A 27,595-nucleotide genomic window follows, 5' to 3' on the forward strand; every position below is an offset into this window, starting at 1 on the left:
CTAGGAGGAAGAGCATCACAGCGCGACCTGTGGGGGCGGGGACCCCCGCAAAGGGCGAGGGGACAGAAGACTGTGCTCCGCTCCACGCGGTTTTGAGTCCAAGTGGGAGGCAGAGTGACTTTACACCTGGTTTATGCAAGTCAGCAACTGCCACCTGCCCAGCACCACCATAATGTACAAGTTGATCAATAACTCATTCGTGCCCAGAAACATCTGTACAGGTGAACATCCGAAATCATATCAGAGACACCAGACAAAGGGGCTTATCAACCTCACCAGAAGTGACCCCCCTTACCTAACCCTGATATGGGGAGACGCCTCAGAAAGCACCTAAGTCTAAATTTCAAATCAAAAGAGAGCTTTATTTACCTGGATAGGTACTGTCACCCACTGTAAAGACTCAAACAGCTTCCAGGTCCATCCAAAGAAAATATAATCACGAAGACCCCCAACTCAGTGACTTGTTTAGCATCATGTAAGTTAGCCAATCATAGAAATTAGAACATTGGTAAGTGGGACCTTGGGCTCTAGGAAGGACAGGAATTTTCCAATCAGCAAGCAAGTGATAAACAGAAGCCAAAATAGCATTAGCTTTGCAGTTCAGTTGACCACCGTCCTGGGTTCAAGCACATAGATGCTAGACAGTCGCATCCTGAACTTGGGCAGAGGTTGGCGGGGCGAGAAACTACTTCGAAGTTGTGTAGACCCACAAGGGCATTCAAACCCAGGATATAGCTCACCAAGACCACCGCTGCATCCTGAGTTGGGTACAATTCGTGGAATACAAATTACAGAAAGACAATATTTTTTTTAAGAAAACAGCTTTATTTCAGTTTCTCAGAAACAACTCTTGTAACAGTGTTTTAAAGAAGACAGCAAAATGGAGTCTGAGGCCTGTCTATGGCAGTTCTTGCTTTATAATTGTCTTATCTCACTTATCAAAATATTATAATCTATATTTTACACTCTTATTGATTGTATTTATTAGTATACACCACAACAAGCTCCATAAAAGGAGGAGTCTTCTACCAATCTTGGACATGGGGGCACCCTGACCGCATCACCTGATCATTTGTTACAGCCTTGCCCAGGAAAATCACAGTGATGAATTTAAAAATTCCCTGTTCTCAATCTTAAGCCCAGTTCAGTTTTTCTTCCAGTGACAAAAACAGAACCCACTCCAACTTGATACCTAAAGCTGACACCCTGAACCTTTCTTTTCACAACTCAGTTGGTTCTTTTAAAACCAGGGGCTGGGAATGTGCCTTTATGGTAGAGTGTCTGCCTGGCATGCGCAATGCCCTGGGTTCAGCCCCCAGCACCACAAAAACAACAATTAAAAAACCCGAATTTGACTACATACAGCAATAAATTTGCAAGTGCTCTGTGCCTTTGCCCTGTGGCTGCCTTAATACTTAACACTTCTTGTAGTGTGTGGGCATGCATGTACACAAACACACACACACACACACACACACACACAGTATGATGTCTGACTTGAGTGTTTAAGATATTAGCAATTAAGACTGGAATGGAAAAATTAAAGAAAAGAACTTTTAAAAAAAAGGCTTGAAAGGAATAAAGAACTTATGATTGATTGCCAGGAGCATGACTATAAAGAGACCCTCCAATACTCTGAAAACTGCAACCAATGTAAGCAGTGTAGCTTGTGAATTTGTTATTCAGTATATTCTGAAATAGTGGAAAGACATAAACATATTTGGGCTATGGTAATGGCATAAATTGTACATGGCAGGCATACAAAAATAATGCTTTGTACTATGAGTTGAGAGTCACAGAGTTATGTAGCATTTTTGAACATCAGTGCACCAAATATGGTAACCAACTTCATAAAGGAAAAAATACAGTAGATGTAGAGAAATAACTAGAAGCACATCAATAATAGCAGATATATGAGCTCTTTATTCAAAACAGATGAAACAATTCTGTTCAATAATAATGTAACAAAGCCATCAATACAAATGAAGAGACTTTTCTGCCTGAAAATGTTTTCTAAAAGTGTTCTGTTAAATAAATATTGAATAAGGCAGGGGAATACGATAAAACTGAAGGCAAATTTTTTTAAGAATTTGTAGGAGAAGCTGCTTTTTTCAAATAAAGTGACCACAAGAAATTTCATAATCTTAACAAGTTGATAAGAGGCAATGTAGTTAAAAGTACATTATAATAACGTAGATAGTGTAGTAAACAAATGGAAACTCCTGGACTCTGCTCTAGGTAGTGAAGTGGCACCCGCTTTCTCCACAGAAAAGACTTAACTGGGCTTCTCCAGAAATCTTCACCCAGTCTGATTTTAGGACTGTCAGCAAAAGAGTTCAATGTAGATGAACCTCCTATTTTCCTGTCGTCCTGTTTTACTTGGCCACTGGCCAAGAAGATACCAGCACTCCAGGTGCTGGACACCTCTTACTAGTTTTTCACAAACTTATCTAGTATAGTACTTTGAAGAAATGTGCAAACAAGGCCTCTGGCCTTGAGCTGGGACTTCACAGAGATGTCTACATCTTTAAGTTAAGTTACAAATGGGCTCCATGGTTGCCGCAGTCTCTCGGCTGGGCACAAATCACGAGTCTCCACACAGCTTGTAGATTCAAACAGCAATTCTTTATTCCCGAACTCACACTGGCCGTCTACAAACACGTTCTGGGGGAATCCACGTTCTCTTTCCAAATCCACACTCTGCCCTAATCCACTCTCTCCAAAATCCACACCGCATGGGCTTCTGTCTCCCAAAATATACTGTCTGACCCTAAGCACTCAAGAGGAACTCAGCAGCAGGATACGCCCTATTCCAAAAGAGGAACACCCTAATCTCCTATTATACTAAACCGCCCTATTCTAAAGGGGGAACACCCTAAACACGGATCCTGCCCTGGTCCTTGAGCAAGGTCACCTTTCAGAAGTCCTTCCACTAGACAGCATGGGAGTAAGCTGGCAAGGAATTTGTCATACCTACTTGGCTGATGGCTCCCAGCACATGGTAACAGCTGGCAGGGGGAGCAAAGAAAGGGGAGAAGATGCTCTCCCTTTCTCAGGTGTTGTCCTTGAAGAGTTAACTTGCCCAAAACAGTGAAAGAAAAAAAGTTGCTTTTATGTGATCTTCTGCAGACTGTGAACTTCTGAGCCCCTCCCCTTCCATGTTCGGTATAAAACTCTGAAACTCCCTGAACTCGGGGTTCAGAGGATTAATTGATTACAGCAAAAGCTATGCCCTCTGAACCTGGCTGAAGCCAAATAAAACTGTTTCCTGCTATCTTTGGTGCCTTGCCTCATTTTCCCTACAACAGTAGTGATAATTGATATAACCATTTTGTTGACCTATTTGATGAAATCTAGTAAAGCTGAAGCTACTCATAACTTACAATCTACCTTTGGAGCTACTGATTCATTTACATATCAGTTAGAGAAAACTTGCATATGAAATCAAGACAAACATAAGAATGCTTCATGCACCATTTATAAAAGTAGATTAAGGGACTGAGATTGTGGCTCAGTAGCAGAGTGCTTGCCTAGCATGTGTGAAGCACTTCTGTTAGATCCTCAGCACCCCATATAAATAAATAAAAAATAAGTACATCAACAACTAAAATTACATATAAAATTTTTAAAGTATTTTAAATGATTTGATAGACAAATTCTATGCATATATTCATTAATACATTCTAGATCAGTTTAAATGAGTATATTAGATCTACACTAATCCATGATGCTAAAACCCCAAAATTAAAATGTTAGATAATGCAAGCGGCAACTTCCAGACAGCCTGAGACCACTGGAAACAAAGCCTCAGACTGGGAAGTACAGCCCCGCCCGCGCGAGCGGGATTCTGGGAAATGTAGTTTTGCACGGACACTTCCGCCGTCAGGCCGCGTAGGCCTGGGCGTCGTGAGGCCTACTGTCAGGGTGAGCGGAGTTGGGGCGGGCGGCACAGAGGCTGAGCGTGGGGAGGGCTCGGCGTCTGGCCTGTACTCCACGTGACCCCTGTGCAGAAACCGCTCTGATTCAGGCTCGCGGGAGGCCCCCAGCGCTTGCTCCGCCAGGAACGGATTGTGGATAAGTGTCCCTGAGGTGGGTGTCGCGTGGCGGGGCGTGGCGGGGGCCGGGGCGGGGCGGGGGGCGGGGCGGGGCGGGGCGGGGCCGGGGCGGGGCCGGGGCGGTCTCTGGCGTACCTGCCTGTTGGACTTGTGTGGATAGTTAACCTGTAGACACCTGAGGGTTGGGCAGGGGCGCGTCTGTAAAACAGCAGTCTGGGATTAAGGGCTGAGTGTTCAAGGCCCTCGGAAGACTCGTGGGAGACTCCTTGGGTAGCCCTTGGGCATCAGTTCTTTGTGCTGGGGCCCAGTGCATCCGCAGACCCGCGACTGTGTCTATCCGATTTCTTTGCAGGTTAACTAAGACTCTGGTTGCCAGTGATTCGTTTGCAGGCTGGACAGGATGCTTTTGTGGTATATCTGTTTTGGGTGTTTCATTAACTGGAAGTCCTGTTGGTTGTGAAGACGTTGGGTTTTACTTGAGCTCTGTGCTCCTGGAAAACAGCGGAGGTTCAGAAATCTCCAGGAAAAGGCTCACTGTAGAGAAGCTCCTTTTGTGCACGTTCTAGGTAAGTCCCGAGAGTGCCCTTGTTTGCCTGTGATAAGCCAGACACGGATCCTCTGCATTTTCATTCTTTGCCTCAGCAGTGATTAGTGAACCCCATGGATCAGGCAGGACAAAAAAATCTGGTTAGCAAACATGGACTGTTCTTTCCTCCAGTTCCATGAAATTTGGCCCTCATACAGCCTTTCCTCACAGCAGGCAGAAAGTCTCTGGTTTGCATCCTGTTCACCCCACTCTTTAATCCCACTTTGCCTCACCTGATTCTTTCTAACTTTCTTTATCCTTTCTGTGAAAGAAACTGCTTTCTGTCTTGCAAAGATGAGTGTAGATCTGAGGGCCCCACATCCTCCCTATTGTGGTCCCCCATTTCCCTTTTCCTACCCCATAATAATCCCTGGGAGGTAAGTCTCCTTACTCTGGATTTGTTTATCTGCTAGTGATTGCTGTTTTAGGGGAGGTGAGTGGCTGAGTTTCTTCTCTAGGCTGTGTTTGAGGATTTTTTGATGGAGGCATCAGAAATTGGGGCACTGTGTGGATATAAGTCAGTGTTGGTTTGGTGGGGGTTGTGAGTGAACAGTGGGGCTAGTAATTGGAGTGGTTGGAGCAGCTTAGTATCAGTTGTGTGCAGGGTGGCCATCAGGAGAGCCTGTGAGGCTGCCGGTGAATGGTGGGCAAACATGGGATGAATTAGAGAATGTGCAGGAGCACCCTGTGGGATAAGGGGTTGGGTGTCCCTTGGGGTTCAATGACTGGAGCAGCAGTGAAAGAGAGATAGCAAGGCTGGGGATGTCAGCGATGAGAGGCTCTGTGAGAACACATTGGGGCAGCTATGAGGGCAAGTAAACTGGAGGAGAGAGTGGTTGGCGTCCTTTGGGACTTACTGAGACTCACAGGGATTTCACTGACTTGGTTTTAGTCAGTAAATGGACAAGTCGTTGAAGGGCTGGGTAAGCCTATGATTGGGGCCTCAGTGCTATAGGGATGACTCTGTGGCTGCCATGGGACCAAGTGATTGAGAGCCCAGTATGACTTAGGAATGACTGACACACTAGTCAGGTGTGGTGGCACACTCCTGTAATCCCAGCAGCTTGAGAGGCTGAGGCAGGAGGATCACAAGTTCAGTGCCAGCCTGAGCAACTTAGCAAAAGAAAGGAGGAGGCTAGGGATATAGCTCAGTGACAGAGCACCCCTGGGCTCAATTCCCAGTTCCACAAAAAATAAAAATAAAAAATAAGGGAATGGCCAGCACCAGGGCAAGTGAGTGAGGGCGAGGTACTCTGAGCATGCACTGGAGGGTCAGGATTGAAGCTCCAGTCCTGAGCATGTCATCATTGGTGGGGGTGTGGAGAAACTCTGGGTCCCATTGATTTATGCCCTACATGGATTGGCATTGTTACTTGAGGGGGTTGGAGTTGAGTGCCGAGGAGCTTGAGCCAAGGGGGCCGGAGATGACTGGTACCTGACAGGTGACTCATGAATGAGGTTTCATGTTTGGGTGGCCTGTTGGGGTGAATGACTAGTATGCCTGTAGGTGTCTGTGATAAGCATGGAGTGAGGGGTGAGGGGGGGAGAAGTTGGGCCTGTGGGTGTTGATGAGAGGGAAGCTGGAGCTTTCTGGCTTGTTTGCCATTGGCAGGGAGCCACATGATCTCTGGTCATCCTGGCACACAATGCCAATACTGTGCCAGTCTGAGGTCAGTGGTTGAGGATTGTAGATGCTAGCTATCATAAGGCCAGTGAGAGTCACTAGGGAACCTGCAGTGCATGTCACTGAAGGCCCTAGAAGGGTGGCCTGTTAAGAAGAGAATATGGGGCTGTGCAATTGGTAATTGAGATTCTGTGGGGATGAGGGGATACTGGGGCAAGTGATAGTGGAATTTATGGGGTTCAGTGGTTGTGTGATCTGGAGGTTCACAGAGGGGCCTTTTGGGTTTTGTGATCTGCAGAGGTCTTGGGATATGGAGCTGGAGGATTCTTAGGTGGTAACTAAGGGAGGGATGTTTGGGGGTTCCATGTTTGTGGGACTGGAGGCAGGGCCGAGTGGGTGTTGGTCATGTGTGGGCCCAGGCAAGCCTCTCACAGGTAACTTCTGTTAAATAATCATACTCATTTTTTGTATTCTGGCCTCTCATTGTAGCTTGTGACTGTTGGTCAGGAACTATTTTTACTTGAGTGTTTCCTTAAGTTTTCAGCGACACCCCCCCCCCCCCCCCCCCCCCCCCCCCCCCGGCTTCAGGGTCTTGCCTTCTATAACTTCCGCCTTGCTAGTTATAACCCATAGTCTGTTCTGTCCCTGGCCATGTCCAACTTCAGCCCTCTGCATGAGGACCTTGGTTGATATGGTCTTCCCACAACATTCCTCAGCAGCCTTTGGTATTATTTGAGACACAGGACAGAGAGCGCATGCTGTACGTCTTCTTGCTCAGTTTCACCTGTTTTCTGGAAAAGAGCCTTCTGACTCCTTGACCACATTTGGTCATCCATGCCAGGCTGTAGGCTTCTTGCCCATGGAGACTGAACGTGAGCTTGCTGTGGCCTGCTTCCACAAAGCAACTTTGGGGATGGACACCATCTTGCCTGGAGCACCCGAGTACACAGCAGGTGTTAACTGCAAGTGCTGGACAGTTTTGGTGAGCAGTTTTGTTGTGTGAGGTAGGGTTCTATCCCTCTTGTCCCAAAATTTATGGGGTAAGGTTTTTTTCAACATTTCCTTTAAAGATTACTCTTATGAAGAAATTGATTTTCCTGCACAACCCTGAGCCCTTGAAATCTTTGGTTCTGATTCTACATCTGGTTGAACATAAGTGACCTGGTCCATGGCCGTGAAGAAACTTAAATTCTGTTTGTGTGCATCAGGATGTGGGATGTGTTTGTTTAGTTTATTGTACTTATTTTAAATCTTGTTCTGTATTTTCCTGTAATTCTGCCTAAAATGATATGATGTGTACCTTGTGGTCTTTTATAAACTGTTTCTTTTTTATTGGTTGTTTTTTTGTGTTTGTTTTACAGTAATGGGCATTGAACCCAGGCCTCATGCATGGTGGGGAAGCACTCTACTATTGAGCTACATCCCTAGCCCCTCATCTTAATCTAATAGTCACTTCCTGAGTACCATTCTGCCTGTCTACAAAAGAGTTGCATTTTGCCTTATAACATCTAGGCAAATAATTTCACTTAAATTAATGAATTCATTCCTGCCCCAGGAAACATTGCTGCAGAAGGAGTGAGTCATCATCATTGCATTTCCACAATCCCTTCATGTCTCTTCAGAGCAGTTTTCCATAGTGCTGCTCCTGTGGGGGAGTGTTTGCTTGGACCAAGGAGGTGAGCAACTTCATTCTAGCACTTCCTGGAAGGCACCGGGGTTGTTACTGCAGTGTGGTAGAGACGTGGCCCAGATGCAGGCCAGGTGCAGAAGATATGCCAGAAGCCAAGGCTCTCTCCCATTTCTTAGCCCACAGCCCTGATTGTGTCTACCAAACATCTAGTCCGAGGTTTTACAAGACTGAGTTCCCAGAAAGAGAAAACTAAGATTTAGGTCCCCAGACCAGTGACCTCATCTAAAATGACATTTCTGTTGCATTCACAGACCATTGCTCTCAGAAACAAAACTATTCATGTGAGATAAGCAGAGAATTCATGTGAGATTCTCAAGAATGAGAATATAGTCTTGGTTTCCAGATCTTTCACTAAAGGCCTCTCTCCAGAGTCAGAACAGACAGAAGTCAAAAACAGCAGGTTTCCTGAGAGCAGCAGAAAATGATTGAGTCACAGGTGAGTTATTTGTTTATCTTTAGTAGTTTTTTCCCCACTGTGGATGTGATGAGGCTTACAGGAGACTTTATTACAGGAAAGGTCTAAATACATTTAAGTCATAATCAAAGATAAATGATAAACTTGGGAAAGAAGATGTCAAAAGTAGCACAAATTTTATATTTATTAAATAATATAGAGCCATACAGAAGCCTAAAGTTGGAAGATAGGTAAAGAAGACACGGGCTCCTCCATTGTCACAAAGGTGAGCAGCCGGCTTTTCTCAGACATTCCCAAAGCCCACAGCAGAAAAGGAACTAGGAGTGACAGTGTCCTCCATGGGAAGGAAAAGGCAGACCAAGTGTTTGAGAGAAGTGCACACTTCTTGATGGCAACACAAGAGGAAGCAGTGATGGCTCTTGAGATAAGTGGCGTAGTAGATGGCACCCATCATAGCATGTGCTCTAGGATAGCTCCTTAAAACTCCTCAGTGTAAGCTAAGGGAATGAACCTAAAGAACACAGAACACCATTCCTCAGAGACTGAAGCAGGGACACATCCTACCTAGATGCTAGTTTCAGGAAGGACACTAAGTCATCTGGCAGAGTTGACCGGGTCCCCATAAGTCCTCTCAGTTGGAATTTTGATAGTTTAGGTTAAAATGTTTTGTGCTTCTGTTAGCAAAGGTGCGCATGCAGGCATCTGCCTCCAGCTGTATCTGTGCTCTAATTCATGGAAAAGGAGTTCTTGACCACCTTGCTTATCTCTCCCTTTCATTCTTTTCCTTCCTTATTTTCTTAAGAATTTTGTTGTTCAAATAAATATACAAAAAGTTTCATGTTTTCTTCGTTTTGAAGTTCACTTGTATGCTGGCAGCTCAGCTGAGCTGACCTAGCTGAGCTGCGAAGCATCAGAGTCATCAGGGAAAGCCACAAGCCTCCCAAAGAGCAAGGGCAGCACCATCCCTCACCTCTGAGATGGTACAGGCAGGAGCCCAAGTAAGTGCCCCTTCCCCTGAGATGGCACGCCAGTTAGGTCGGGTCCATGCAACAGGTATGGGACCAAATCATGCCACTGCAGAGGAGCCCTGAACAGGAGGCCCCTGTGCTGTTCCTTTACCAGAAGGCACCCCTCATCTTTGTGAACTCCTCAGTCTTGAATCAGTTGGTCTGTCTGTTGTATACAGTCTGGTTCATGGCATAGTTTTTCCTTTTCCAGAATGTCACGCGAATGGAATTGAAAGTATGTAAATCAGCTGGGCATGGGGGAGCATGCCTGTAGTCCTGGCTACTTGGGAGGTTGAGGTGGGAGGATCACTCTGCCCACAAGTTCTGGGAAGCATAGAAAGAACCCTCTCAAAAGAAATAAAACATAGAAACAGCACGTAGCCATTCAATAATGCTTCTTCAGTCATGGACCTAGGACTGGCTGGTTGCCCCTTAGCCCCAAGTGCTGTCCTTGGGCAGTGTCTGCCTATGTGATGTACCAGCTGTTTAAGCATCTGCTTGTTGAAGGGCACTGTGGTTGCTGGCACCTGCTAGCAGTTAGGAATAATGCATTCTTCTGCATGTAGGTTTGACCATGAGTGTTTTGTTCACCTGGGTCAATACCTAGGAGTGGGATTTTTGGGTTTTCTGGCAAGTGTGTTCAGCTCTATAAGCTGCCGCCAAAGTCTCCACATGTTTCCAAGGTTGCTGTGCATCTTACACTCTGACCGTAGCAAGTGGAAATTGCTATTGCTCACATCCTCACCAGCATCCATCAGTTTTTTGACATTTTGCCTTTTGTTATATGCATAGTAGTATCTTACTATGATTTTAGTTTGCATTTTTCCCTTGACAAATGACATCAAACATCTTTTCATGTGTTTATTTTCCATCCAGTCTTTTTTGGTGAAGTGTCTGTTAAGATCTTTTGCTCATTGTTTTGTCCTGTTTTGCAGTGATGAGGACAGAACCCATGGCCTTGCACATGTTAGGCAGGTGTTCTACCACCCAACTATGTCCAATCCTTCTTTTGCTCACTTTCTTCTCATAATTTTGAAACGGGGCCTTGCTAAGTTGCTGAGACTAGCTTTGAACTTGCAGTGCTCCTGCCTCAGCCTCTCGGTTGTTGGGATTGCAGCAGTGCACTTTGAATAAGTTCTTACATAAAGTGTAAGTTCTATGTGGAGGTTCATCCTTTTGCTCATGGGTACACAGTTGCTCTGGCATCATTTGTTGAATGGACTCTGGAGCAGAACATGTTTATGAGGTTATCTCTGGGTTCTGGTCTGTTCCAGTGAGCTGTGTGCATCTATCCCTTCACCACTACCACCTGTCCTAATTACCCTGGCTCCATGGGGAGTCTTAAAACCAAACAAACACTTTATTTTATTTATTTATTCTTTTTTTTTTTTTTTTTAATGTGGTGCTGAGGATCGAACCTAGGGCCTCCCACGTGCCAGGCAAGCGCTCTACGCTGAGCCAACACTTGCTACTTTGTGTGAAATCCGTGGCATTTTCAGGGAGAAGTGATGACCCGGCCACACTCCATCTCCAAGCATGGAATGTGTGTCTGTCCATGATGTCATGTTCTTTGATTTCTCTTGTCACCAGTTAGTAACACACAGATACTGTTACTGTGTTGCCTTCTCTGTATATTGGTACCTGACTGTGTTTGGGGGCTGATGTAAATGGCCCTATAAGACCTGTTCTGTTCCCATTGTTCACTGATGGCGTGCAGGAAACCACTGGCTCAGGTGAAATGGCCTCTTGTTTTCCAGCAGAGTTCACTAGTCCATTCTAGGAGGTAGTGCGTATCCGCATGACAGATTTTTTTTTTTTTTGGCGTTTTATACATGGACAAATGTGTCATCTATGAATAGGGTTTTATTTTATTTTATTATTTTATTTTTTTTTACTTTCTGCTTCTTTTTCCATACTGGACTAGCTAAGGCTCCAGTACAGAGTTTGAATAGGAACAGTGCAAGATGCCTTTCTTGTTGTCTTCTGATCCTTATAGGGGAAGCATTTTGTCTCACCATCAAAATATGTTATTAGTTGTATGTTTTCCATAGATATCATTTCTTAGGTTATGGAATTTCCATTATATCCCTTGGATTACATTCCTTGTGTATGTGTGTATAGGTGTGAGGTGCTGGGGATCAAAACCTGGGCTTCATGCATGCTAAGCGTATCCTTTACCACTGATCTATACTTCCAGTCCCTGATTGATTGATATTTTGCAGTACTAGTGATTGAACTCAGGGCTTCATGCATGCTGTGCAAATATTCTGTATTCTACCATTGAGCTACATCCAAATCCTTTTAAATATTTTGATTTTTGTTTTTTTACATTAGGTTATATGATCTTACTAAGTTGCTGATGCTGGCGAAGAACTTGTGATCCTCCTGCCTCAGCCTCTCTAGTAGCTGGGGTCACAGGTGTGCACTACCACACCCAGCATTTCTAGTTTTCGTTTGTTTTGCTTTGGTACTGGGGATTGAATTCAGGAGTGCTCAACCACTGAGCAACACCCCTAGCTATTTGTATTTTTTCATTTTGAGATAGAGTCTCACTAAGTTGCTCATGGCCATGCTAAGTTACTGAAGCTGACCGCACACTTGTGATCAAACTGCCTCAGCCTTCTGAGTTGCTAGGGTTACAGGAATGCACTGCTAAGCCCAACATTTCTAATTTTTAAAAATGATAATTTAGGATATTGATTTTAGGTCTTTTTCTTTTCAAATATATGAGTGTTTTTTTAATAAAATTTCATGTAAGCATTGTTTTAACTATATCCCACAAAATTTGACAAGTTGTCTTTTCATTTTCATTTAGTTTAGACTATTTTCATAATATCCCGATAATTTCCCATTCAACCTGTGGCTTATTCACATACATATGGCTTTGGAAATGTTCTAGATACATGTTATTGATTTTTAGATAATTTTGTCATAGTCCAAGAACACACTTTGTTTGATTTATTTTAAAATAGTTATGGGTTGCCTTATGGCACTATGTTCATACACTGTGGGGTGTTTGCTTAGCTCTTGTGGGCTGAGTGTTCTCAGTTAAGAGTTAAGAGTCAGACTGGGGTTGTAGCTCGCCTAGCACATGCGAGGCCCTGGGTTTGATCCTCAGCACCGCGTATAAATAAATAAAACAAAGGTATTGTGTCCAACTACAACTAAAAAAATTTAAAAAAAAAAAAAAAGAGTTAAGAGTCATTAGGTCAAGTTGACCCAACTGCTGTTCAGGCCATCTGCATCCTTCCAGATTTTCTGACTGCATATCATGTCCATTCCTCAGAAAAGAGTGCTGACTTCTGTCGTTGTGTCCATTTTTAGGTGCATACACATTCAGAGTCAACGTGTCTTTTTTGAGAATTAACCCTTTACCATTTGAAGTGTTCTTTATACTTGATAATCCTCCTTTTTCTGCAGTGTCTAATAATGTTTTTCTTGAGGTCTACTGCCTTTGTTTAAAAAGCCATGCCAGCTGCTTATTGTTTATATGTTGCTACCTTTTTTTAAACTTTTGTGTTCAAACTGTTTTTGTCATTAACATGTATCACTGTAGTCAGCTATAGTCTGGGTTGCTTTATATATTCCATTTCTGTGATTTTGTCTCACTATGAGCTTCTTCTGATCTATCCACCCACCCCGCCCCCCGCATCTTTGCATCTGGTGTACTATACGGTGATTTCTTCATTTCACACCCATACTTTATTTCTAGGATTCTGTTTAGTTCTTCATCAGATCTGCGTACTCAGTTGTACAGCCTTTGCTCGCTCGCGCTGTCTCTCTCTCTCTCTCTCTCTCTCTCTCCCTCTCTTTCTTTCTTTCTTTCTCTTTTCCCCCCTCTTGGTTCTGGGGATTGAACCAGGGGTGCTCTACCACTGAGCTTCATCCACAACCTGTTTTATTTTTATTTTTAGACAGTATCTTGCTATGTTGCTGAGACTGGCCTCAAACTTGTGATCCCCCTGCCTCCATCTCCTGAGTTGCTGGGATCACAAGTATGTGCCAATGCACAAGCCCTTTTGGTCCTGTTTCATATTTTCATTGACCTTTTTTGTTTTTCTGAATGAACTATGGATATTTATTTTATTTTATTTTATTTTAATCTTTAGTTGCATATGGATGTAATAATTTTTTTTTTTTTTTAATGTGGTGCTGAGGATTGAACCTAGTGCCTTACACGTACTGGGCAGGTGCTCTACCACTGAGCCACAACCCCAGCCTTTATTTCATATATCCTAATGGGTCTGGACTTTGGTTTTTAAGGTTGATCTCAGTCATGATGCTTTGTTTCTTTGTACACTCTGCACTTATTTTTCCTCATGCTTTGTTTCAAGAAGCATCTGGATTCCTTTCTCTAGATAGTATGTACATTTGACTCTGCAGGGGCCTGATGTACTGCCATCTAAAGCCACTTTCTTTCTGATTGAGGTCTTTGCAAAGCACACCTGTTCTGTGTACTTAGATTACGTACCCACGTAAGTCTAGCTTGTTGTTGTGAGTTCTCAGGAGACAGTTTTTCACCCTTCCATGTAGCACTAAGATTTGAGGCAAAAGATTAATTTTCTTTCTTTCTTTTTAAATTTTTTGTAGTTGTAGATGAACAGAATGCCTTTATTTTATTGGTTGAATTTTATGTGGTGCTAAGATCGAACCCAGTGCCTCACACATGCGAGGCAAGTGCTCTGCCACTGAGCTACAGCCCCAGCCCAAGAAATTAATTTTTGATGTTATTTTTCATCAGTCAAAAGCCAAGTGACCCTTTTCTTGTTCCAGCTTTACCAGGGAAAGTAAGCTAGCAGGTCTCTGTACTTGGGCTTGCTCCATGCTTTGCTTCTTTTACTCTTACCCTCTGTAGCTCTTGTGGCACACAAGCTCACGTTCACCCCAGACCAGTGTGGGCCTCTGCCTGCTCTGGCCTCAGCTTTCACTTTGAAAGAGACTGGGTCACCCACCATCCTCCCTGTGTTCCTGAACTCCTGGCAGCCTGGGAAGCATATTTGTTTTCATGGCTTCGCTCCTGCTGCTGCCTCTGGGAAGTCCCTTCCCATTGTCCTCTCAAGACCTCTCAGGGGTCTGCCAGTCCCTGAAGAGCCTAACCTGGTAGTGTCCTCACACGTGGTGCTCAGGCCATTTTGTCTCCTCCCTTGCACACACTTGCTTCATAGCCCTGTTCACCTCACTGTCTCTGCTGAGTGTCTAAATAAAGGGTGTTGAAAACATGAGTTTTTTCCCGCTCATCTTCATATTTTAGTGCCTGTTAGTTTCTAACTGTTCAACATTTGTGTTTTACAAGAATCCTGAAAGAGCTGGCTGGTTGTTCTGACTTGGAGGCAAAGCTGCCTCTGGAAGGAGTAGTGGCTTGGTTCTCATAGAGGCTGAGGTGCTATTGTCACTCTGCAGGGCAGACTAGGCACAGGTCTTCATGCCCTGGGGCTTTCCCGCTCTGTTGAGATACCCATGACACTTCTTTGAGATTCACTGTGCTTATTTAGAGACAACCTGTTCTAGTTTCTGATTCCTGGATGGGTAGATGGATGAATGCACTCACCATGATGAGTAGCTGAGTGGCATTTTTCTTTCTCCTTCAAAGCATAATGCAGTGTTAGGGTGTCCTATTAATTACCCATTGCTGACAACAAATCACCCCAAACCTCAGTGGCTGAAACCAGGAGGCATTCACCTCATACCACTGTGGCTTGGGACCTGCCAGGGCTCTGGAGGTGCTAGAAGAGATGGTCCCTTCCAGGCACACCACCTGGGTCTCTCAACATGGCTGCCATACCCCTCCCCCAGGGAGAGGAGGAGCAAGTTCCCAGTAGGGAATCAGTCTCTGATAACCTAATCTGGAAGTGGCATCCACTCTGTGCCCTTCTGTTCTGTGGAAGTGAGTCAGGAGGGGAAGATGCACAAAGTGCTGTGCCCAAGGCTGCTGTCACACACAGAGGAGAGCCTGTGCTCTGCACAGCCTTGTGGGACTACTGTAGACTTGCCGGGATTGTGCTTTTCAGATATCGTTTGAGGATGTGGCTGTGGACTTCACATGGGAGGAGTGGCAGCTGCTTAACCCCACTCAGAGGAGCCTGTACAGAGACGTGATGCTGGAGAATTACAGCAGCCTGCTCTTCCTGGGTGAGGTGCCCTTCGGTGATTGGCTGTGTCCAACCGGGCCTCTGGGGTGTTCACTGATTGCATATGCATTTCAGATGCCAGAGATTCCTTGATTCCAATACCAAATTGAAAGGTGTTTAGTCTCTTGTTATTTCAGAGCATTTGTAATAAGACATTCCTCAAGGGACTCCAGCTCAGGCAGCTGGGTCCATGTCACCTCCTTCCAATCTCCAGGTTATCAAATCATTAAACCTGATGCCGTTTTCAAGCTAGACCAAGAGGAGTCATGGACAGTATATGAAGAAACCCTACACCAGAATGTTTCAGGTGAGAAATCATGAAATGTATTGAAAACGGTGAATTAAATTAAATCTCAGGGTTTTGGCAATAGGTGAGTACTTTTGAAATGTTGCTTATAAACTGTTTGAAATTCCTAAATCTTTATAGAATTGACTCCAGAGTAGTGACAGGAGTTCTTCATGATTCTTGCTTTGCTGTTCCGTGCCCTAGCCTGCTGGGCTCTCTGAGTGCAGTTAATTTATTTATTTTAAATTTTTTTTAGTTGTTGATGGACTTTATTGTCTTTATTTTTTTATGTGGTACTTAGGATTGAACCCAGTGCCTCATGCATGCAAGGCAAGCACGCTACCACTGAGTCACAACCCCAGCCCCTGTGTGTAGTTTAGGATGAATCGAGCCCTCCACCTGTGCAGCACATACACAGTGGCCACTCATTGAGGACCCCTTCCTTGCATAAAGAGTTCTTCCTACCTGCCTTATGTTCCTACTTTCCTTATTCCCACTTCCAAGTCGTCCTACAGAGGTAGGCTTTGGTCCTCCTCCTTAAGAATTCATAATTTTTAGCCAGATACAGTGGCACATGCCTTTAATCCCAGCAGCCTGGGCAGCTGAGCTGAATTGCAATTTAGCAAGGCCTAAGCTATTTAGCAAGGTCCTAAGAAATTCAGTGAGGCCCTGTCTCTAATAAAATAGAAAAAAGGGCTGGCAATGTGCCTCAGGGGTTAAGTCCTCCTCAGTCAATCCTCGATACCAAAAAAAAAAAAAAAAAAAAATCCGTAACTTTTTTCACTTTTTTTATATTTTCTTTTTTAGTTATAGGTGGATATAATATCTTTGTTTTGTTTTTATGTGGTGCTGAGGATCGAACCCAGTGTCCCACGCATGCTAGGCGAGCACTCTACTTCTGAGCCATAACTCTACCCACTTTTTTTCACTTTAAATAACATTAACCACTTTTGAGTTCATATTAATGTAGAACTTCTTTGAGTTATTACTTTCCTTCCTCTAATTTGACAAATTTGGGCTTTTTTCCCTTTGGAAATTTAATAGGTATGTCATTATTGAATTTTTTACAAGGCTTCTCATTTAATTTAACAGTATGAAGGAAACTTTGAATTAACAAATGACATTACTGCCCTCCCAGGTTACAGATACCATTGCCCAGATGATCTCTGTCTATGTGCTTTTCCATACCAAGAGTCTTCTGCTCCATAAATGCCTCTGTCTCAGCTTGTAACTTAGTAACAAAGTGCCTGTGCAGGCACAGCACAGTTGACAACAGGCAAATAAGATCCCCAGGGGTTTCAGAGAACTAGCTTCAAGGGTGCCAATCATCATATACAAAGATGATCAGGCTCCATATGCTCAGAGACAGCATGCTCACACCTCGGTAGGGTTCCTTGTGTGTCTTACAGCAGAGACAGAGTGGAAGGCAGAGCAAGTGGTGTGGAGCAGAGCTGAGCACTGACACAGCCAGGAGACGCCTCCTGCCTCTGCTGCAGCCCTGCCTTTGAGGCCTCTCAGTGGGTCTCAATCCTCCCCTTGCAGGCTGTGTATCCATGCTCGCCTAGCATGCGTGGGGCACTGGGTTTATGTGTTGGTACATTTGCCCTGCTGTGTGTTGTTAAGCTCTATTTACACTGGAGAATAGCAGAACGTGGCAGAGCCTGACTAAGCCCCTCTTCTGTGCCTCTTCTGTACCCAGAGCATTTAGACGAGTCTCTTCTTCAGTGTCCCCCATGTTTCTCTCTGCCTCTGAGCCTTTGGTGGGGGTGTGCTCTCCCCACATAGACACTGCCACCCTCTGGTTGAGCTTCCCCCTGCAGTGGATGCTCCTTGACTTCCAGCTTGTCTGAAGCCCTTGCCTGCTGAGCACCTATATTATAGGACCTGAGGCCTGTTCAGACTTGACTGGGATTCCTTAAACTGTTAGGCTTAAGATTAGGGAGATGGCCAGGAACTTACTGATCTCTGTTCCATGTGAAATTTATGGTACAATTATTAATATTGTATTTGTTTATTATTATGGAGGCAGGTAAAGAGGATCTTTCTTTTTCTTTCTTTTTTGTTTTTAGTATTGGGGATTGAACTCACAGTTTCTCTACCACTGAGGTACATTCCCAGCCCTTTTATGTTTTTGAGATAGGGTTTTGCTAAGTTGCCCAGGCTTACCTTAAACTTGTGACCTTCCTGCCTCAGCCTCCCAAGTCACTGAGATCACAGAGTGCGCCACCACACCCAACTAGCATTTTTCTTTTTCTTTTTTCTTGTATGGGGATTGAACCCAAGGGTGCTTGACCACTGAGCCACATACCCACCCCTTTTTATTATTTTTATTTTGAGATAGGGTCTTGCTTCATTGCTAAGGGCCTCACCAAGTTGCTGAGTCTGTCTTTGAACTTGCGATCATCCAGATTTAGCCTCCCGAGTCACTGGGGTTACAGATGTGTGCCACTGTGCCCATCAGGAGCTTTCTTATTGGTCAAATATCTGTTCAGTAGAAGGGTTTCCATTTAACTTGTGTATTAACCTATGCTGGGAAGTACTTCAGAATGTCTAGGTCTAGGCCCTTCCTGTGGGGGCTAGCAGGTCTGGGTATGTAGAGTCTGGGAAAACTGCAGTGATAGAATTCACATTCCCCCATTAATTTAGAACCAACAGGGCTAGGGATATGGCTCAAGTAGTGGCGTGCTCACCTAGCATGCATGAGGCACTGGGTTCAAGTCTCAGCACCACGTAAAAATAAAATAAAGATATTGTGTGCACCTAAAAGAAACCTAAAAAATAAATATTTTTTTTAAAAAATTTAGAACCACTACTATTATATGGAATGAGAGGACTCAGAAGGAAATAAGAGTCATGAAATAACCATGCAGGAGCATAGAATTTAACATAAAAGAAAATACAGAACTGTATGGCATTCAATAATTGAGTATAGAGTTCATGATCAGATTCAGTGCTACAGGAAGGAGCTGCTTTAGCACTCAGCAAGTATGTTCCTCCCCACACATCGAGGTAGCTATGTACTGCACTGTGAGCTAGGAAAGTACCAGTGGGAACTACCACCTACCCCAACCCTCATGGAGTTGACATTCTACAGGGAGAAACAGAAGTAGAGGATCATCAACTTGATAAGTACTATGCATAAAATAAACAGGATGTTTGTTAGTGTGCTGTCAAAGTGATGTTTACGTTTGAATGAGCCAGGCCTGCTGGAAAACTGGGAAGAGCATGCCAAATTTAAGGAATGGAACATGCAGAGGACCCATGGCAGAAAATGTCTTTGTGATTAAAAAAAAAGAGAGAGAATATTGTGAAATAAAATTGAAGAGGTTAGAGCAAACCAGTCTTACAGGACATGCATCAAAAAATTTTCAAGTAGGAGGATGAAAAGGCCTGGTTACATTGTTTTTGGTGGGGGGTGTTCTGGGGGTTGAACTCAGGGGCACTCAACCACTGAGCCACATCCCCAGCCCTATTTGTATTTTATTTAGAGACAGGATCACACTGAGTTGCTTAGCGCCTTGACATTGCTGAGGTTGGTTTTGAATTCATGATCCTCCTGCCTTAGCCACCTGAGCCACTGGGATTACAGGGTATGCCACTGCTCCTGGCTTCTGATTACATTTTTAAAGGTGACTGGATGCTGAGTAGTGGTTAGAATTGGAAGCTGGACTCCCAGTTAGGAAGTAGGTCATTTTGGAAACAGGATGTAATGAGGGTCACATGGCAGAAAAAGAATGGAGAAACATATATGTTCTGTGGTATAACACTAGCAGTAGTCCACCTGTCTTCCCAAATGACATGTTTTTATTTCCTTTAAGGTTTTTTGATACAATTGAATATCTAAGCCTTTAAATCCATAGGTAAACTACTCTATTATTGCTTGATATCAGGTTGCTTATTAATTTGAATAAATATACTTCTTAACACTGCTTCTTGATCTTAATTTGAAATTATTATTTCTTCTTATATTTTAAAGAGCAACTTGCTCTTAAACTCTCCCCCTCCATGTGTTTGATTGTGACTCTTGATTCTGGTCTCCAGAGTTCTTTCTGTTTTCTCTCCTCTCAGTGGACTATGTGAACATCACTCATGCACGAAACATTGAGCATTCTCATTCTCCTCCACATCAGCAGCTCTAAGTGGCTCTTCCCCTGAAATTCTGATGTCTGAGAATTAGAGGAGATGCCTCACAAAAAGTATTCTTAAGAAAAAAGAGTACTTGCTTTACATTTAGAATCTCACCAAATATTTCATCTTGCAGAGTACCTCCTGGGAATCTTGCCTCCCAGTTGCTATAAACAATGTCATCAACAGTCAGCAGACCTTTAAAAGATCACTCCAATATTCATTAAGCAGCCATGTGGTGGAACTCACAAGTACATATACCTGTAGGATGGAAAAAGTGGTACTAAGGTTATACAAGAAAGTTCTTATGGTTTGGAATAATTTCAATTTATAACATTATGTAGATTTTATATGTAGATTATGATTCAGTTATAGATCCAGTTAAAAGGGTCTGAATGTCAACATGCATCAGATAAAAGTGTTCACGTGAGCTCTGGAGAATTCTTGAAATTATCACCAGAAAGTGATGCCAGTGGTGGAGGGGTCCTGGAGGTGACAGCCAGGTGGCTGTCTGGCACAGAGAGGTTTTCAGTGTAGCAGTGGCACAGACATCAGTGCTGTCTGGAGTGAAGGACGTCCCACTTGAGCTCTTCTCTGGCCAAGTTCGTCTTCTCTTGTGCCGACTCGCTCTTTTGCTGTTCCCATTTTCAGCGTATCATGTGTCTCTCTGATGGTTTTGTCCTTGTCTTTTTCCATAATCTGCAGCTAACAAAGTTCCAGACATAAAGTAGAAAATTGCAGATGACTGCATAATTTTGACCTTTGTAATTCTAACACCGGTTCCCATTTCCATTAAATATGTCAGTGCCCAGTACATAGAGAGTATTTGTGGGTCTCACTGTGTTCATGAGCATAGTCACTGAGGAAATTACACAGTATGGTTCTTTTTTCCCTCTTTTTAGAAATCTGGCTAGACAGTGATTCTAAAATATGGCCTCAAGATAATCAAGACAAGCTTAAAAGCATGGAGAAAGGCCATGGATGTGATGTTTTGGGGAAAATATTTAATTCAAGCATGAACTTTGTTCACTTAGGAATGAGACTCCATAAATGTGGCAGAGGTGAAAAAAGTTTGAAACATCCTTTTGATTTTCTTATTCCAAAAAATAACTGTGGCAAAAAGAAATTTGATGAGCTCAGCAAGGAGTTACTGTTTTGTGTGAAACCCGGCAGAGCCTGTGGAGAGGTACAATACTGTGATGACAAGAAACACAGAAGAACCAGCAGCAACAAGGCTTGTGGGACACACACAGGAGTCTGCTTGTGCTTGGAGTGTGGCAGAGTTTTCCACAGGAAGTCACAGCTGACCATTCACCAGAGAACTCACACAGGAGAGAAGCCCTATCTTTGCAGCGAGTGTGGGAAGACCTTTTCACAGAAGTCCTTGCTCACTGTGCACCAGCGGATACATTCAGGGGAAAGGCCCTACGGGTGTGGCGAGTGTCAGAAGGCTTTCAGCAGGAAGTCCCTGCTCATGCTACATCAGAGAACTCACACTGGAGAGAAGCCCTACGGGTGCAGTGAGTGTGGGAAGGCCTTCAGCAGGAAGTCCCAGCTCAAAAGGCATCAGATGGCTCATGCAGTAGAGAAGCCCTATAGATGCAGTGACTGTGGGAAGGCTTTCTCCCAGAAAGTGAAGCTCATCACACATCAGAGGGTGCACACAGGAGAGAAACCCTATAAATGCAGTGATTGTGGGAAAGCTTTCTTTTGGAGGTCTCAGCTCATTACTCATCAGAGGTCTCATACTGGCAAGAAACCTTATGTGTGTAGTGAGTGTAAAAAAGCCTTCAGCAGGAACTCACTCCTCATTAGGCATCAGAGAATTCACACAGGAGAGAAGCCCTACGCATGCAGGGAATGTGGTGAAGCTTTCATCCGAAAGCCGCAGCTTATCAAGCATCAGATAATCCACACGGGGGAGAAGAGCCATCAATGCCGCGATTGTGAAGAGGCCTTCTTCAAGAAGTCAGAGCTGATGCGGCATCAGAAAGTTCACTCTGGAGAGAAGCCCTATGGCTGCGTGGAATGTGGGAAGACCTTCTTTGGAAAGTCACAGCTCCTAACTCACCAGAGAACTCACACTGGTGAGAAACCGTATGGCTGCAGTGAGTGTGGGAAGGCCTTCACCCAGAAGTCAAGCCTGATATCGCATCAGAGAACACACACTGGCGAGAAGCCCTACAAATGCAGTGAGTGTGGGAAGGCCTTCAGTGAGAAGTCCAGTCTCACTCACCATCAGAGAACCCACACTGGAGAGAGGCCCTTTGAATGCAGTGAGTGCAGGAAAGCGTTTGCCTGGAAGCCACAACTGCTCAGGCACCAGAGGATCCACACGGGGGAGAAGCCCTATGAATGCAGCGAATGTGGGAAAGCCTTTGTTCAGAAGGTGCAGCTCATTAAACATCAGAGAAACCACACGGGAGAGAAAACCCATGGGTGCAGTGATTGTGAAAAAGCTTTCTTTGAGAAAGCACAGCTCATCATCCATCAGCGAATTCACACAGGAGAGAGACCCTACGAGTGTGCCGAATGTGGGAAATCGTTCACCAGAAAGTCCCATCTTATGAGGCACCAGAGGAGCCACACAGCAGGCAGAGGCTGTGCATGCAGTGAGTGTGGTGGCAGCTTCAGCAGCAGGTCGCAGCTCACATTGCACCAGAAAGACCACGCAGAACCAACGCCACATGAGTGCAGCAAGGGCCGACCCCTGTCTGCCGTCAGATGTCCCCACTGAGGATACGTAGGAGAGACTCCTGTTGAGATAGCAGCTGCTGGAAACGTGCTAGCAGGGAGTTGAGTCACGAGAGCTTTCTAGTGTTTGAAAAGCAGATGTTGTGCAAAAGCCTTCTCCCAGAAGATTCCCTGGGGCACCCCTGTGAGGACAAGCCAAGGTGGAAGTGAGGTTGGCAGCACCCTCTGTCAGAGGTCACAGGGATTCGTGTTTAGAGACTTCAACAGGGAAAGCTGGGGGAGCAAACTCCTCAGGATTCAGAGGTGTCATCAGAAAGGAGGTGCTGGACGTTGTGTCTTGAGAGTCTATGTGAGGAGTCCTGGTGTCCAAGGGTCTTTGAAGTAATTCTGCCAGGAAACTGTGTCTGTTGTGTAGAAATCATTACAAACAGCTGTCAGTCTCAGACAGACATGTCTGCTAAAGGGTGAAGACTTCTCTCTTGTGTGTGGTGGAATAACCAGGATCAGAGCATGCTCCTGCCTTCAACAGCTCTATGTAAAAAGGCTTTTTCTTTTTTTAATTTATGTTTTTAATTGATACATAGTAACTGTATGTATTTGTGGATTTTAGTATGGCTTTACAGTGTGGATACAGTGTGTAATGGTCAGGTCAGGCATATCAGTAATTGGCATCTATCTGTTAGCTCAGCTTTACATTTCTAGTGTTGAGAATATTCAGGATCCTATTCATTAGTTATTTTGAAATATTCGTATTGCTAATTGTTGCTGGGTGCAGTGGTGCACACCTGTTATCCAGGATCTTGGGAGGCTGAGGCAAGAAGATCACAAGTTTAGGCCAGCCTGGGTCTCACAGTTAAAAAATGAAAAAGGCTGGGCTGTGGCTCAGTGGTAGAGTGCCCATGGTTTCCATCACAATTCTGCAAACCAGGGCTAACTGTTCCCACCATAGTCAACCTACTGTGTTTCAGAATGTCAGAAGTCAGTCCTCCTGTCCAGCTACATACCTGGGCCCATTGGCTACCCTCTCTTGGCTTCCCCACCTCCACTGTTTCCCAGCTCTGGGAACCTATTTTGGCTGGTCTCTGCTCCCTTGAGTTCAGACTTGGCTTCTGCAGGTGGTATTGTTGCTCAATGCCTGACACATTTCACTTACTTGGTGACCTCCAGTTCCAACCTCATTGTTGCAAACAAAAGCAGCATTTCCATTATTTTATGTCTGAATGATATCCTGTTGTGCACATATACCACATTTTCTTTATTCATCCAGCAACAGACACCTGAGTTGATTCCACATCTTGGCCAGTGATGATTCTTGACATGACACATGTGGTCTGTGGTCCCAGACAGATGGAGCTGACTCATGGTCACCCAGCCTACTACAGTGGCAGTTTCCAGGTGGCCACACAGGCAAGGGGCCAAGAATAGCCTTGGTGGTGAGAAGGGAAGGATTCCCACAGGGCCACAATAGCTGGAGTTTGCAGGGAAGATGTGGAGGTGTGCTTAACAGAGAGGGGCTGTCTGAGGGATCCCCAACTCCTTTGGCTGAGTAAGGATTTACACATGTGTAAGAAACCTGGGAACAGCTGGAGCTGTGCAAGGCAGGGGCAATTCAAGTGGGAACTGGCCAGAGACGAATGGCTGGTCACCGTGTGGCAGCAGGTGGGCTCTCAGAAGCCCTGTTTTAGCAGAGGACTGACTGGCCCTATATCAAGCTACTGTGTTTCCAAGTAAAATTTAGTGAAAGGCTGGGTTGTGGCTCAGGGGAAAAGAGCTGGCCTAATGTGTGAGGTGCTGGGTTCCCTCCCTGGCACTGCAAAAAGACAACAATTTTAAAGCACTTAGAAGGGAAATCATACACAGGAACAAATCACAGCAGGGCATCTGAACAGGGCTGTGTAAGAAGATAAGGAAGCTGCCTTAAATTACTGAAAGAAAGCACCACAGCAAACCCCACAACCTAGAGTTCTGGTTCCATCAAAAACATCTATAAGGGCTGGGGATGTGGTTCAAGCGGTAGCGTACATGCCTGGCATGCGCACGGTGCTGGGTTCGATCCTCAGCACCACATACAAATATAGATGTTGTGTCCGCCGAAAACTAAAAAAATAAATATTAAAAAAATCTCTCTCTCTCTCTCTCTCTCTCTCTCTCTCTCTCTCTTAAAAAAAATCTATAAATGATGGAGGCAAAATGAAGCCTTCTCAGAGTCAGAAGATTATTTGTTCCACAGGTTGACCTGCCCATAGGAGATGCTGAAGGAAGCCCTGGGCAGCAGAGAACAGTACAGAATGGAAGTGTGGATCTGTCTAGGGAGCCCAGAGTTCTGGGAATGGCGATGAGGGGTGGATGAGAGCACTTCAGAGTGCTTTGAGGGGAGAGTTGGCCCTCACAACCTGTATCATGACAGAGACTCTGAGTGTTTGAGATGATGAGAAGGGAAGTGTCTGGCAACATAGCATGTGGGTGACCCTTAAGTGTAGTTGGACATGGCTGAACACAGTAGCCATGCCTGTGATCCTGGCTGTTCAGGAAGCTGAGGCAGGAGGAGCCAAAGCTCCGAGAAGAAAAAGGGCTGGCTCAGTGTGAGAGTAGCCCTGGGCTAGGTCCCCAGTGCTTTGGGGAAAGGGTAGTTGAAGGGACCCCATCAACCAAGTGGGAAGCTGTTCCTGGGGCTCAGGGTAAGTCCCCTTCAGCAGCCACACTCGGGAGTCCTAAGTCCTAGGTGTTCATATGCTGATTGCTTTCTGTCTCTCCAGGCCCATTGCTCCTTCTCCTTTGCACCCCAGAGTTTGTCTTAGGAATGACTCCACTGGTTTTTCTTCTCAGGTTTGAACAGTGTAAGGTACCAGGAGCAGATCCGAATGGGAGGGCAGGGACTCTCTGTGCCCTCCCCGCTCCCTGCTGGACGCTGGCTTGGCTTTCCAGTTCACAGCCTTTCTGGCTGTGGCCCCTCTTTGGCTAAAGATTTCCTAAGCTCTCCTTCTCCTTGCCCTCAGACCTAGGGTGAATACAGATCTGGGTGCCACCACTGGTTTGGTTTCATTTTGGAGATGTCTGTAGATCGCCCCTTTATTAACATCCTTGAGTTGCTATTGAGTGTGTGGGGCATATCGGAGCACACTACTTGGGGAGCTCCACCACCGAGCTATATCGCCAGCCTTTCTTATTTTTTATTTTCTTTTTAATTGTGAAACAGGTCTTGCTAAACTGCCCGGGGTGGCCTTATGATCCTCCTGCCTCAGCCTCGCAGATAGAAGGATAATGGGCCTGTACCACCACACCCAGTCTTAAGGTGGTTTGTTTTCTGCGTTGTGTTAAATAATGAGCACTAAGATTGTGAGAGCATTAGCCCTGGTACCTGTGCCTCAAGGACACAGACTGATATCTGTCAAGATTTCATATTCCAGATATTAATATTTTGTCTTTGTATTTTAACAATGCAGTAGAAATTATAACAAATATGAAAGGGTGTGTGTGTGTGTTTCACGTTTATGGCCCTGGAGTCTATTATTGTCTGTTACAAACATAAACAGTCTTGCAGTTATTACTGAATCCCTCTTCAGTAACAGAAAACAAAATGTTTGCAAAGTCTTAAGCTACCTCTGGGTCAGCCACATACCTCCAAGAAGTCCTATTACTGGCTGTATCATCCTGGACCAGGAGCAAGATCAACTGTTGCCCAGGCTCTAGAAGTCACCCTGTGTGGTTGGAAGGCCCTGTCCGCTTTCTGCTGTTCCTTATGTGCAGCTCATGTGGTCTCTGCCAGTCCTCAGTTACCATTGTCCCCTCTCACACACTGCCATAAAGAAGCCTGTCCTCTCTGAGAGTAAGGAGTTGCTTAGCTAACGGTCCCATGGAGCTGACTGGGCTAACTAGACTGCCAGTGAGTAACTCCCTGTGTGGCTTCCGTTCCCGCAACTCAGCTGCCTCACTAGCCCTTGGGTGGCGACGAAGCTCCCTTCCCCTGGACTCGCATGTCATCTCTTTTGAAACAGACGTTGATGCAGGCCTCCTCTTTGGACAGTGCCAGTAAGCACAGGGCAATCTGTGTTCATGAACTTTTGTATCACTCTGTTCTGTCTCTAAGGGATTAAATAAATGCCTTGATATTTGGTATAAGTAGAACACAGCATTGAGTTATCTGTAATTGTTTTATAGTCCTTGTTATAATTTGCATAGGATGATCTGTCAGGATTGTTTCACAGCTGCGTTCATTTACAAAGTAAAGGAGATTCCCACTCCCATCATCTTAGCCAGTTTTATCTATTGATGTCTGTGACATAGGGGACAGTATAATTTCTTTTTTCTTTTCTATTTATTTATTTATTTATTTATTTATTTATATTTGAATCCAGGGCCACTCTGCCACTGAGCTATATCCCCAGCTCTCTTTATTTTTTATTCTGAGATAGGGTCTTTCTGATTTGTTGAGGCTGGCCTTGAACTTCTAACCCTTCTGCCTTAGCTTCCAAGTCACTGGGATTACAGGCATGCATCATCAACCCAGTAGTCAATATAACCTCTCATGACTAGTTCAAAAGATAAAATTCAACTAAATTACACCTGAAGTCTGCTTTCCTCTACAAGTTCCCACGCAATATCACACTCCACTGCCAGATCAACTTACAGGCACAGGACACAGATCAACAGGACAGGCACAGTGGCACATGCCTGTAATCCCAGATACTGTAGAGACTAAAGCAGGAGCAAGACGCTGTCTCAAAATAAAACTGAAAGAGCTGGGGGTGTAACTCAGTTTAGAGTGTCTCTGGTTCAATCCCCAGTACTGAAAAATAAATGAGAGAAAATCAGAGATAAAAGGTTAATTTAAAAGGTTTATAAAATGGTCAGTTTCTACAATGAACAGGATAAAGACAGCATTACAGGTGTGGCAGAACAGTTAGTACTATAAATTCTAGAAAATTTTAGAGAAAATATGATAATAGTGGTCACTAAACAGTTATATTTACTGAAGAAATTGAATT

General features: G+C 44.6%; 1 protein-coding gene across 3 annotated transcripts; it reads left to right on the forward strand.

The window, feature by feature from the left end:
- Positions 1 to 3,923: 3,923 nt before the first annotated feature.
- On the forward strand, positions 3,924 to 26,659 carry Znf605 (zinc finger protein 605). 3 transcript variants are annotated; one of them, XM_076838304.2, is made up of 7 exons: positions 3,924 to 4,089; positions 4,408 to 4,621; positions 7,107 to 7,941; positions 8,207 to 8,391; positions 15,386 to 15,506; positions 15,720 to 15,812; positions 20,819 to 26,659. In XM_076838304.2, the coding sequence occupies exons 4-7, from the start codon at positions 8,377 to 8,379 to the stop codon at positions 22,651 to 22,653; spliced, it is 2,064 nt and encodes a 687-aa protein (XP_076694419.1). In that variant the 5' UTR covers positions 3,924 to 4,089; positions 4,408 to 4,621; positions 7,107 to 7,941; positions 8,207 to 8,376; the 3' UTR covers positions 22,654 to 26,659. The 3 variants fall into 3 exon arrangements, with proteins under 3 accessions (XP_076694419.1, XP_076694427.1, XP_076694408.1); XM_076838312.2 differs by having other exon boundaries at positions 7,107 to 7,247; positions 7,821 to 8,391; XM_076838293.2 differs by lacking the exon at positions 3,924 to 4,089 and adding an exon at positions 4,212 to 4,325 and having other exon boundaries at positions 7,107 to 8,391.
- Positions 26,660 to 27,595: the final 936 nt, after the last annotated feature.

The sequence above is a fragment of the Callospermophilus lateralis genome, chromosome 1, assembly GCF_048772815.1.
Source record: "Callospermophilus lateralis isolate mCalLat2 chromosome 1, mCalLat2.hap1, whole genome shotgun sequence".
NCBI classification, from domain to species: domain Eukaryota; kingdom Metazoa; phylum Chordata; class Mammalia; order Rodentia; family Sciuridae; genus Callospermophilus; species Callospermophilus lateralis.